The sequence below is a fragment of the Cyrtonyx montezumae genome, unplaced genomic scaffold (assembly GCF_038088225.1).
Source record: "Cyrtonyx montezumae isolate F1298 unplaced genomic scaffold, pur_monq_1.0 scaffold_3, whole genome shotgun sequence".
Taxonomy (NCBI): domain Eukaryota; kingdom Metazoa; phylum Chordata; class Aves; order Galliformes; family Odontophoridae; genus Cyrtonyx; species Cyrtonyx montezumae.
Window position 1 is genome coordinate 3476628 of NW_027072034.1, and position 13297 is coordinate 3489924.

General features: G+C 36.8%; 1 protein-coding gene across 1 annotated transcript in view; it reads left to right on the forward strand.

Moving 5' to 3' along the window:
* The window catches only part of VWA8 (von Willebrand factor A domain containing 8), a 173539-nt gene that overhangs the window by 144312 nt on the left and 15930 nt on the right, over positions 1 to 13297 (forward strand). The window contains exons 38-40 of the mRNA XM_065743996.1: positions 6518 to 6626; positions 7367 to 7523; positions 10364 to 10472. Of these exons, the coding sequence (XP_065600068.1) occupies positions 6518 to 6626; positions 7367 to 7523; positions 10364 to 10472 (375 nt within the window). The remainder of the gene's footprint in view (positions 1 to 6517; positions 6627 to 7366; positions 7524 to 10363; positions 10473 to 13297) is intronic.

A 13297-nucleotide genomic window follows, 5' to 3' on the forward strand; every position in this document is an offset into this window, starting at 1 on the left:
TGGGAAGCACTGACACGTCTTGTGCCTTACAGAATTTTAATGAAGTTAGCCAGATCAGAATGCTGAAGTAAGCTGATGTTGTTAAAAGACCATTTACTCTGTAGCCAACTTAGTGTGCTGAACAGAAGCGTGTCATATACTGGGTAGAGTGACAAGAATGGTTCCAGCCAAAAAAAGATCTATCTCAGAGAAGCATCTCAGACTGCATCAGGGAAAAAACAGAAAGCTGCCTCTCATTTATTACTTTTCTATTCAAAGTTAGAAAGATTCTCAACCTTCTTTGACCTCTGATTACAAAGTCTAAATGAAGTTTTCTTACCAGTAACCATGACTTCTTTTCCTGTCTTTCTCTTCAGTCTAAGTACATGGCCTGCCCATTTTTTAGAGAGTCCTACTTACAAAACTACAACAGAGCTATGGGTATCAAAGGTAGCAGGAGTTCATGATTCCATCTCCAGCATGATATTCTCAGGAACTGAGAGAATTTCCACTGTGAAAATAAAGGAGGAAATGATATTCCCTAACTGTTTCCCTGTCTCTTCGATAAAGATAACTTCTGTTAGTTTAAACTTCAGTTTATTAACAGACTTGAACAGGAGCTGAAAATATGGCTGTCTTCAAAGTTATGAAGATTAAGCAACCTAAATGACTGAAGAGCAGCCCTACTTAGATGCTCATCTCAGTTGACTTTGTCAAGTGTATTTTGCTGGCTACATTGGACAAGCGCTATTATAAACATGCTAATAACAGAGAAATTAGAATATTAAGACATGTTCAGTGTACTGAATAGTTCACTGAAAATATCTCATAAAAAAGTCAGCCAATAGAATTATTTTATTGCCATCATAGAATCACAGGGGTTGGAAGGTACCTCAAGAGATCATCAAGTCCAACTTCCTGCCAAAGCAGGTTCCCTACACCAGGTCACACAGGTAGGTCTTGAATATCTCCAGAGAAGGTCTTGAATATCTCCAGAGAAGGAGATTCCACACCCCCCCTGTGCAGCCTGTGCCAGTGCTCCGTCACCCTCACCATAAAGAAGTTCTTGCATGCATTCATGCAGAACCTCCTGTGCTGCAGTTTCTGTCCGTTCCCCCTTGTCCTGTCTCCACACACTGCTGAAAAGAGTCTGACCTCGCCACTTTGTCCCCCACACCTCAGATATTTATAAACCTGGATCAGGTCCCCACTCAGTCTTCTTTTCTCAACGCTAAAGAGACCCAGTTCACTTAGCCTTTCTTCACAGGGGAGATCCTCCAGGCCCTTCACCATCTTTGTGGCCCTGCACTGGACTCTTTCCAAGAGATCCCTGTCTTTTTTATACTGGGGAGCCCAGAACTGGACACAGTACTCCAGGTGAGGCCTCACCAGGGCAGAGTAGAGGGGGAGGATCGCCTCCCTTGACCTGCTGGCCATGCTCTTTTTAATGCATCCCAGAATGCCATTGGCCCTCCTGGCCACCAGAGCACACTGCTGGTCTCACTGAATGGCAGCACAGCCTTCAGGCGTGTCAGCCAATCCTCCCAACTTTGTATCATCAGCAAACTTGCTGAGGGTGGACACTATCCCCTCATCAAGGTCATTGATGAAAATGTTGAACAAGACTGGAATATAAATGTGACAAGCTGAAGACCGGCTGTTATCTCATCTATTATTTTCTTGATACAATCAAGCAACACTTGCTGAGATACATAAATGCATAGTCAGGCTACTTGAAACTGCACTTGAGCTGTTAAATTTCTATTTAAAGACATTTTTTTCAGTTTCATTTCAGTTCAGTGGGTGCTGAAATGCCAAGTTCACTCATACAAAACCAGCTCAAGCTAAATATGGTAGTTTGATCAGTTTTGCTGATATCACCTGGTAGGTTTATTTGTAAGTTATCAAAAGAAAATGAATTGTGAGCTCACGATGAAAGCGCTGTAATTGTGAAAGCAATGCTAGAGTGAAATGTTGATGTAAATGTAGAATATTTTACATAGGTCACTTCAGAAGTAATGTCTCCTATTTATTTCCATGGAAACTACAACAAAGTTCACAATAACACTATTTGATAGAGCAAATTCTCAGCTGCAAAGCGCTTTTTCAGTATAGTCACCACCATTAGCTATGCATTTTCACCATCAATGAACAAGAGCCTGCGTGCTGTGCTTGTAAAACTGCACCAGCAGAGGTGACCCACAATTTCACAGCTGCTGTGACAGCATTGCTGCTAGGAAAGTGTTGCCCATGCAGTCCATCTTTCATCAGACTGAACAAATGGAAGTTGAAAGACACCAAATCTGGAAATTCTTGAGAATTTTTTTTTCTGGAAGATAACAGAAGTATCAAAATGGAGCTTTGCATTTAGTGATATATGCCAGTGATTCCTTTATCTCCAGCAGTTTATTAAATTGAAGTTAAATAGAATTCAATCCCTCATTCAGTTAAATGGCAGATCCACTTCTGAAGATAGCTAGGATTTGGTTAGTACACTGTATTAATTCCCTTACCATGGTCTGCTTGACCAGCTAAAATCTAGAAAAAGCAGCCAACCATTGCATCCTCTTCATAGTGGCCCCTATTGCAGATCAGTATATATTTAATAGGTGTTTGGCATAAATAGAACACAGATGTGAAACACCTGGTGTCATTGTGTTGTAGAGTACATTAAATCCTGTAGTTGGCTTCTATGGGCTTAACTGTGTTCTTTACTTTACATTACTATATGAAGGATGATAAGATTATTTAGTTTCCAAAGTGAATTTGTTTGTATCATTTTGTCTTAGTCATTTGGCTCCTAAACCCCAGTGGTAATCCAAATAAAATGTAAAGCTTTTTGGCACCCATTTGCGTATCTTAGAAGGAAGTGGTATAGAGGGGGCTGTTAAGATAAATTGTATCTCTCATTCAATGTAAAATGTGTATTAAGTTCTGTTCCTGACTTGCTACCCTTGCTGTGGGGGGTGAGTGGATGTGCAAGAGGCAAAGCCAGAAAACACAGTCAAAGCATCAGCAGTTCTTGGTATTTGCCATTCTCTCTTCACTTCCTTATCTTTCTTCTACTTTCTTCCTTCATACCATTACTTATTCAGAAAAGTTCATTCCTTTAGAATCTGTTCTTACCACTGTTTTTTGTTGTTGTTGTTAGTTTGTTTGTTTTATTTTATTTATTTCATTGACTTTTGAACACCTACAGAGTCTGCATCCACAAAATCATCTCAAATAAAAGATTGTAAACCAGGGCCAAGGATCACTGATGGTTATTAAGAATGCAGGCTCTGGAGAGTAAGATGAGAATCACATTTGCATTCTCACAGGGCATGGCAGTTCTGCTTCTTGAGGAAGAACCTGCCCAAACAGGCAATGAAAAAGTACTTTAATTCTCTGATCATGAATCACCAATATATATAAACAAGTATAGATAATGCACAGTTAAAACATTCTTGCAATGTGTTGGAAATGGTTATTTTGGAAATCAGAAGGAAGCCTTAGAGGGAAAATGTCCCTGCTTTTCCAGCTGTTCTACTCTGACTCTTACCTGATACTTGAAACACAAGGCTAATAGACTGAATTTGTCTGCTGTTTTACCTGCTATAATATGCACCCTGCTGTATTAAATCTCCACAATAATGAATAAAGCCATTAAGTTCTCTTAAAATGCAAAGTTTAGTCAAAACTGCTGAAAGAAACAAAGTTGATAGAAGGATTTGTGATGGAACTGGTCACCTTTTGAGCAAGTAAGTAATGTATGTATTTGGAAAATAATGTCAGAACAGGAAGAGAAATCTCAGTAGGTTTAGACATTCCAGTCAGACTAGATTGGAAAAGTTACAGAGAATTTCTTTAATACATTTGAGCTTGTTCACTATTTTAAATAGTTGTTTTTTCTACCCTTCCTTCTCTATCCAAAGTGGATTTTTTTTTCTGGCTATCTTTCAGTTTGGTGGGTTTAAAATACAATTTTGGATCCTCCCCTTAAATCCACCTAAGCAACAGTTCCAATGTTGAGAATTCCTCCAACTCTCAGAGGAGTGACTTATCTATATCTCTTCCATCTTTTTTTATCTGTCATGCTGAAGAGTATATATTTGTCCAAAATTTCTCTTCAGTATTTTCCTCATCCTTCTTTTGTTTTCATGTCCAGATATGGTGATTTATGGTTAATTTTTTTTTTTCTAAAATATATCTGCATTCTGTTTGAACTATCTACTAATCTAACTTTTACTTTCTAGAGGAAAGGAAAAAAAGCACCTTCACAGCAGAGAGATATTGTTAGCTGTAAAATAGCCCTAGAACATTTCCAAAGCAAGAGAGATGAGGAGGAGAAAAAACAGGTAGACAATTCCAGCAGTGACCTAAGTGCTCAAAGAGGAACCAAGAGAGTAAATCCTGAAGTTTTTCTTCAAAAGGCTCTACAGTATTCTAATTTATCATAGATTCTGAATGTATGGAAAATTAAAACAGAACAAAAACAAACAAAAGAGAAAGTCATCCAGAGTTAATATAAATTGCCTGCTAAAATGTTCCTTTTTTATCCATAGATGTTACCTGAAAAAAGCAATGAGATGTATGCCACAATTCACTGACTTGACATTTACACGTGTGCTGATTTTATTCCATTCTAGTATGCTTACATTTTTCAAATATTTTACCCGACTAACTATGCACAAAAAGTTTAGGAAAGAGCACACATTCTTAAGCTGAGATAGGTTGTACCATTTGTCTTTTTTTCGCTCTTTCTCATGCCATTTTTTTAAGTTTTAATAGAAGTAGAATGTTGGATGTTCTGTTGTTCTTTTAACAACATCATACATGGCTTTATAACAAAAGGTCTTCTATTAGCCATATTCTGTTGCAAAGTTAAGAATACCTGCATTAACTAGAGAAATACTATTGTAAAATAAGTGTATGTTAGAAACATATGCATATCTACAAGAAATATGTGAACAACTTGTAAGTGAGAAATTAATATGAGCAGCAAAGCTTTTCTGTGTTCAGAACTTTTCACTGCTAAAATTTTAATAGCTGTATTTCAAAATAGTAGTATTTAGTTTTTGGGTTTTTTTCAATAGAAAATTTTGACAAAAACATAGTAATGTCACGAATTATGTTTGGAGCTTCCTGTTGCAGAACTTTGTGCCTTTTTACATAAAGAATCCAGAAGAATGAAAATGTAAAGGATTTTCCATCCTTCTATTGTTTCTTTTTACGGAATATTTTGTTTTAATTCATGATGCTGACACTACAGTTTTGGTTTTAGAGCTTACTATAAACTAAGTTCAGTGGCTTTTTTTTTTCCTTGGTGTTTCTGACAGTTCTGAAATCGTCCTGTAGTACAGAAAAAGATATGTTTATGTTGGAAGAAATTTCTTTAACCGAAAAAGTAGAGGCCCCTAAGGGCAACATATTGTTGTGGTTAAGTGTCTTTCTTCCTATACAAATGTTAAATTAATGTAATTTAACAGATTAGATCTTGATTTTACACTAATGACATGGTTCGTGGAGGATGTATTGTACCTTTTTGAATTAATATCAATTCCATAAAGAGGAAGTAAATTTTATTTCGATCAGTTGCCAAGACACTGTTGTTAGAGCATGGAATTCCTGGCAGTGCTAAGTTGAGTCTGCAAGACAGTGAGTTCAAGGATTAAACTACTATACAGTTTTGGTGAAAATCTTTGTAATGCCAATGAACTTCTGAGAAGAGAATAAATTGTCATTACTGGGATACAGAAATTCATCAGAGATATGACTGTATTATGGTTCACAAAACGAAGACTATAATAGAGTTTAGACTTAAAGACATTGCTTTTATATGTCATTGAATTTCATATAATAGTAAACTGATATTAAATTATAGAAGATTAGTAGTTGATGGGCATTTACACATGAATCATAGACTCACTGCATGACTCAGAGTTCATAACAGGAAAAATGTAATTTTACCTTCACTCACCCGTTCAAATCAAACCTCAGCCTAAAGTGACTCAGTCCTGAACATCCAACAGCTGTTGGGTCTTCAGCTCTACAGTAAGTCTGTGGGGAACATGCAGTCACTATATGGTCATTTGCAGTAGAAAACTCACTGCTACAGACTTTTGCAGTCATGACAAGGATGTTAAGGATTACTTGAGTACTATGTGAGAACGCCATTCATTTAGTCCTGTTAATGAAAAGAAGGTCAATCTTCCCATCAGTAGAGCATGTGAAGCAGTAGTTGAGCACTCATGAAGTTTGTGAAGTGGATGTACAGCCAGATATTGCGTACACTACAAGAGGCACTGAAACTGTGGACGATCCTGTCTGCAGTGGAATTTTGAATTCCATTGGTTATCATTCAATAAATGCTTATTTTTGTAGCATGATTAATATCTGAATGCACTGCGTGGTTTTAATTTGGTGGTACTCTTGGATATGATTTGGGTCTAATGTGCCACTCAGCACCAGAGTGAAAAATCTAATAGATTGTTGTTGGATTGTAAGGGTAGTTTTACTTGGTATGAGAAATATTTACAGCTCTATTTTTATTTTACAGATAACTATTCAGAGGGACAGTGGTTTGGATGTCAGCTCCCCCAAACATGGAAAAGTGGATCCAGACAATATGCCTCATGTTGGTGGAAATACTTGGGCTGGTGGAACAGGTTTTCATTCACTACTTTTTTTATGCATCTTGGAAGGATGTTTGCAGAAGATGCTGTACCAGATAAAAGTAGACATACACAAACCCAACTCTTTGCTTAGAGCTATTTTATTCAATGCCTTTATTGTCTATGAGAAGTAGTTGCAGTGCCTGGTGCCTAGCTTTAACTCTGTATAGCAGATCTCTACTTAAATGACATTTTGTAGTTGTGTCTCTTCATTGCCCATGTAGGGAACCAGCACCTTGCAGCCATAGAAGCTAGGCTGGCTGAGTCCCTTGCCATTCTCTTAGACTTCTGTAGCAGCAGCATTTTAGGTGATGTAGATAGTAGACATATACAATAGGCAAAAGTGCCTTCTAACTCTGAAAGACGTAATAGTGATCACTTGATAAAGTGGTTTGGAAATAATGTCAGTCAACAGTTTTGGGAAAACTCTGAATAAATTGCTTTAAGGACTAAGAGCTCTGAGTGTATGTTCTAGACTTAATTTACAGTCCCCTTTATACCCTGTGATCACTGTTACTAATCCGGTCTCAGAGTACTATAGACACAAGTATTCATTCCATTGGGGTTCTCCTGTACCATGATAACTTATTTGGTTTTGAATATCCTTGGCAATAAATATTTATTTTCAGAATTGGGAAATTTCTCTGAACCACATATATAGGTATGACAATGGAAGCTTTGAAGAAAATATTTTCTTATTTATTACTGAATGCATATTCTTTAATTCATCCTAGGTGGGAGAGACACTGCTGGGTTAGGTGGCAAGGGTGGGCCATATCGTCTGGATGCTGGCCATAAAGTTTACCAGATATCTCAAGCTGAAAAGGATGCTGTTCCTGAGGAAGTTAAGAGAGCTGCTCGAGAGATGGGTGAAAAGGCCTTTAAGCAGAGGTAATGTTAAAGTCTTTATTTATTTTTCTGTTTCCAGAAGAATTAGATGAAGTAAAAAAAAAAATAATTGTCTTTATTAACTGAACTTACTAACTGAGTATTTTGCAGAGTTTGCACAGAGGTTCAGATTTCCTCCACCAACTGAAATTTCAGGTCAGACTCTGGCACCCATCATAAAAATAGCTAAGTGCATTGACAGTCATACCAAGTGAGCTTTATCTTTCAACCCAAGCCATACCACAGTGTGAATGTCTGTCTGAAAGGAGTGTACTGGAGAGATGAAAACATTGGAACAAGTACATTTAGAAGCACTGTTGTCGGTTCACATTTTGCCTCTGTTAACAGTGCTTCCTAATCAAGGGGGCAAATCTAGGTGCTGTAACAGGAAAGGAGATTGCCAGTTGCTTCATCTAATGTATAAATATAGATGTTTTAGCACAGAGCACACTTTGTATGTGAGCCACTGCATTTAAATTTATGTACTGCATTCAGATCAAGTTTCCATTTTAATCTTTTTTTTTTATTACTAAATTTCCTTAAGCATTTATGTATTCATTAGAACATTAGTAATTAGTAAAGACAAGGAAAGTGTACTGATTATGTCAGAGCTTCACAGGAAAAGATTCAGAAAGGAAAAATACTTTTCAATAGCTACTTAATTCACACAAGCAACATCCAGAAATTTAAATTAAAAATTATCAGTTCAGGGTTTGCTCTCAGGGGGAAGATATGGCTTGTTTTATCTGTCTTTTATTACTGGTGTTTTATGGGGCGTGTAAAGGAAGACTACTTTTAACCCACCTTTCTATGTCTCCATTCTTCAAAATTCCCTTTCAGTTTTTCCATAATAGAAATAGCTCTTAGATAGTGTGCATCTATTTATGTGTAAGCAAACATGGCACGCTTTGATGGGTTTCTACCTGCCTGTGTGGTGCTCTGCAAAGTTCATGATAGGGGAAGTTCCTAGGTACTGCTGCACACTGTGGGAGCAGTGCAGCTGTGTCCTCGATGATCTGAGTATCTGCACATGAGATAACAATTCATATCCTGCTAAAACCAGTGAACTACTATGTACCAGCAATAACATGTCTGTTCTGAAACCACATTAGACATGGATTATTATTCTATACCACTTTGGTAGCTGTGGGAACTGAGAGATAAAAGTTAGGAAAAGGAAGATTGTAGTCTTTAGACTAAAGGAAAAAAATGAAGGGGACTACAAATTTCACTGTTTTGTTTATATGTTATTGTCTGGAAGGGAGAATTTTAATCTGAGTGCTTTTGATTGCTAAGTGATACTGCTAGTGGAAAACATTTTAAATGACCCCATTTCAGTAGAATGGAGTTAGCAACTAACTCTTGAATAGATATTCTTCATGGTATTTTTCTCACTATGGACTATTGTAGATTCTAACAAAGTAAAACTGCATGTCAGGTTTTGTTGTTGTTTTTTTCTATTCACTGTTATGAGGATCCTAAACTCAGTTGGCGACAGTCATGAAGTAAATTAAAGTGTACAGCTCAGAAAGTTATATTTTCTGTCCTTTAATGAATAATAGCTGTAATGACTATGTCTGTGCATAGTTCAAAGTAGAAAAATACAGTCATACTAAACACAGCAAAGATTTGGTGTTTGATTTGAATGTTATTAAAGCTTGATTCTAGACAGCAATTGTATCTGGACATCATCAGCTATGTTATTTCATTCTCTCTGTATATATCCCAGACAAGTCACGTGTCGTGATATTTAAAAAATTGTCATTCAAAATATTGCTAGCCTGTACATACTTTACTAATAACTTACAATTCATTTAAAAGTGAGTATTTTCAACACAATGTGAGTTTATGCTGTTATGAAGTGCTTGTGTTTGAAATAAGCTGTGCATGGATAGAATCATAGAATCATAAAGGTTGGAAAAGACCACTAAGATCATCTAGTCTGACTGTCAACCCTTACTGGATAGGTCATCTATTTTAGCTCAGGGCTGAGTCCAGTCAGGTGGTGGGTGGTTGGATGGGCAGATATAAGATCACAGCCTCACTACGTGATTCTGAGCTACCGAGAATATTGAGTGGTGCATAAATCTTGCATATTTGTCTGTTCCCTAGCTCATACTGTTAGACCTCTGCAGTTATGTTCCAATTGTGAGTTTCACCATCTTAAGAGTGTCTGCTCAGATATGATGTTGAGAACAGTAAAGAACTTTTAAGCAGAGTATTGTATTACTTTTTATAGTGCAGATGTTGATCTTTGTTATATGTCTGCACGGAAGAGAGTTCGGTGAGATGACTCATTTTTTGTGGGGGAGCACATTTTTACTGACATACATTTCAAGCTCCTTTGTTTCAAGTTTTCCTCGATTAATGAAGCACCAAGATAGGTATGGGAGACACAGTGACTGGCCGTAAATCTTTAGCAAAAGATTTTAGTGTGTGTCTATACTTAACCTTTCTGTTAAAGCGTGGATCGTGATATGCTTAAAATACTCCGACAGTGAAGTAATGGAGAGGCACTCATGTACATACAGCAACACCTAAGCCAATAACATTTGATCACAGTTTTCAGAACATCTGATTCACTTCCCAAACATTAAGGCAGATTAGGAGAAAGCCAAGGGATTAGTAATTGTAGTAGGTTTTAATGTGAGGCAATCTGTGTAGGCATTGGTGATCTTTGAAAGAATTCATAAAAGCGGTTGCCACTTCTTTGGTTTGCCTCTTGTTTTTTGATCACTGTGGTCTCCATTTATGTGTTATTAAGCATGCTTCTAATTTATATGTGCTAAAGGATGATGTGGTTGTTTCTTAAGCTGTTCTGAGCTCTCTGGTCTTCGCTCTAGATTGAAAGAGATTCAGATGAGTGAATATGATGCAGCTACTTATGAAAGATTCTCTGGAGCAGTGCGACGTCAAGTTCAGTCACTCCGCATCATCTTGGACAATCTGCAGGTAATCTCAGTGATAAAGGAGCATGGTGAACTCGTTACATTTTGCTTAAAATACTGTCCTGCTAATGTTGTTACCATCTGATACATCTGAGAGTTAAAAGAAGATTCGAGTTATAATCATGCTAAGGAAAAACAGTCTCATATTACTGTTTCAAAGGCAGCTTTTAAGTGGATCTCAGATCTCTTTTCTACAAGTTACATTACTCCCATCACACAGCTTGCAGAGACTACTTATTCAGGAGCACAATTTTGCAAAAGGAGATGCTGTATGTTATTAAAGGAGTATGTGATGTTGTGTAGATCACAGTCTTTCTCTTTTCCTTTTTATTCAACACGCAGATACTATGGGTGTTAAAAGACATTCATAGCTTTGCTGCTTATGCACCTAAAGACGATTCTTCCTCAGGATTAATTTTAAATCTGACTAATTAAAATAGGCGTGGCTCCAGCCACTAAGTGGAAGCTAACCAAATACACCAGTTTACTTCTCCTCTGTTAATTGGTTCCATGGTTACTTGAATGAAAAATAAATTTACTCCTTATTAAACATCTCCCTGGTTAAAAATATTTCTGTTGAAGTCTCAGATCTGCTCATTTAGAATGGTCTTGTGAGAATATACTTTGATTCATACAGGCACCCAGTATGTATTTCAGTTCAGGACTCAGGCTGTTGGTACATAAAGAGAGGTTTCAGTTGAAAAGCTGTAGACATAAATCTCAGTGTTCCCTCATTGTTTTACTCCACGTACTTGTTTTAACTATGTTTCTATCTGATATGCATTCTGAAGCACAGTTTATGACAAGAAGTGGATAAATAAATCTTCACTTTAAACTCTTTTTAAAATCTGCCTCATCTATTCCTTGGAGCCAAAATTGTTATATTCAGGGGTTACGTTAATCATAATAAAAATATAATGTATTTTAATATAAGTAGAAATACCCTGCGACTTCGTTAAAAAGGTCATTTTAATATAAAGGCCAAGACTTATAAGCCTTGGTATTTTATGAGAATTGGACAACTTCCTGGGCAAATTCATAGCAGATAACCTCAGAGATGATAAACTGACTGTTTGATTTAAAAAAAAAAAAAAAAACAGAGTTCAGAAAAGAATAAAAGAAATAGAACATTAGAAGAAAAGCCATATTGAAAGCAAATTTTGAACTTTATACATTTCAACACCCATTTTTTGGTAGCTATTTTATTAGAAGATGCACTAGGAAAATAAAGGTAAACGATAACAGGAGTTACTTAAAATCCAACCATACTTCATGTTTCATTTTCTCATTAGAGAACACTGGACTTTTTAAAAATGTTTGTGTTTTCTTTGTTTTGAACTTTCTGTGTTCTTGTAATGAAAATACATTGTCGACACTCCTTTCACCTGGATTTTCTTTTCAACATATTCCTTTTAATTGCTGGTGGGTTTTTTTTGTTTGTTTGTTTTTTGTTTGGTTTTGTTTTTTTTCAATGTGTTCCTTTGTTTAAATTTTACATCCTAAGGATCTGAAGCTTGGAATTCTAGTCCAGTTGTTGATGCCTCAAAAATCTGTAGCACCAGCAAGTTGAAAGTAATGCATAAATATGGTCTGAGAATGTAATTTCATAGTTCATTGTACTCCATGTAACTCACTAGTCTTTCTTAATAATTTGAACAAAGTTCATAAGGCATTAGAAGTTGTTCTTGATCTTCTGGAGAAGTAGAAAGCCCCAGACTCCAGAGTCCAGTCAGTGATGAGCTTTCTTCTCTCTCCTAATGCTGACCAACCTCTGGATAAAGCTTATGCATCTGAAGTCCAGATTTAAAAACTTATGGTTAATCAGAGACTCAGAAAGACCTGAGATTTTAGATTATTTGCCCTTTGGAAGTACTTCTCATTTTATTAACTACAGAGAGAGTCTGGGGCTTGCAGCTTCTGGAGTCTCCTTCTCTGGAGACGTTCCAGACCCGCCTGGATGCCTACCTATGCAACCTGGGCTAGGGAGCTGCTGTGGCAGGGGGTTGGACTCCATGATCTCTGGAGATCCCTTCAATCCCTACAATTCTGTGATTCTGTGATTTATGCACCTACACTTAAATTGGGCAAGCCTGGGTCTGAGTCACAAAGCCTAATGGGGCTGACTGATGTGGACTGTGTGGCAATCATCAGGTCATAGCAGTAAAAGGAGTCGCAATCTGATGATAGAGACAGCTGAGAGAGCTGACACTGGGAAGAACTCCATGCCTTGTCAGTAGTAGTTTTCTGGTTTCAACGGCTATGTTTTTCTGGGAACGTGTGCATAAAGTTTTCTCAGAAACAAATGCTGACCACAACTGGGAGTGTTTCATACAACCGTATAGCACTGCGTATTTAAATACGATCATTTTGTATACACAGCTCTTTCAATGTTAATTACAGACATCGTGGTTATATTTTGTAAAATTTATTTCAAATATGCCTTTTCTATCTTTCAGTGAGAAGAATTATTGCAGTGGTGGCAGTGTGTTGCAGTTGTAATGGATTGTATGCCCTTTCTAGAAAAGGAAACTGTTTTTTCTCCTTCAGCCATAAATATTCATGTCACTTGTTTAAATTTATGAAACGTACATATTGAAATTAGTTTGAAACTTGCCAGCTGTATGTGTGTGCACTGTATAACACAAGTACTATAGGTGAAGGTTTCTTTCCATAAATAAAAGCTTAGAAATTCTGCACTGAATGGTCAGATCCTAAGTAGTCTAAATAATTGTAGAATTATTTTGGTAAGATTTTAAGTCAGATTTTGTCAGCATCCTTTCCTATTTTAGGAGAAGAATGTAAACTCTGCTTTCCTCTAATAATAACATT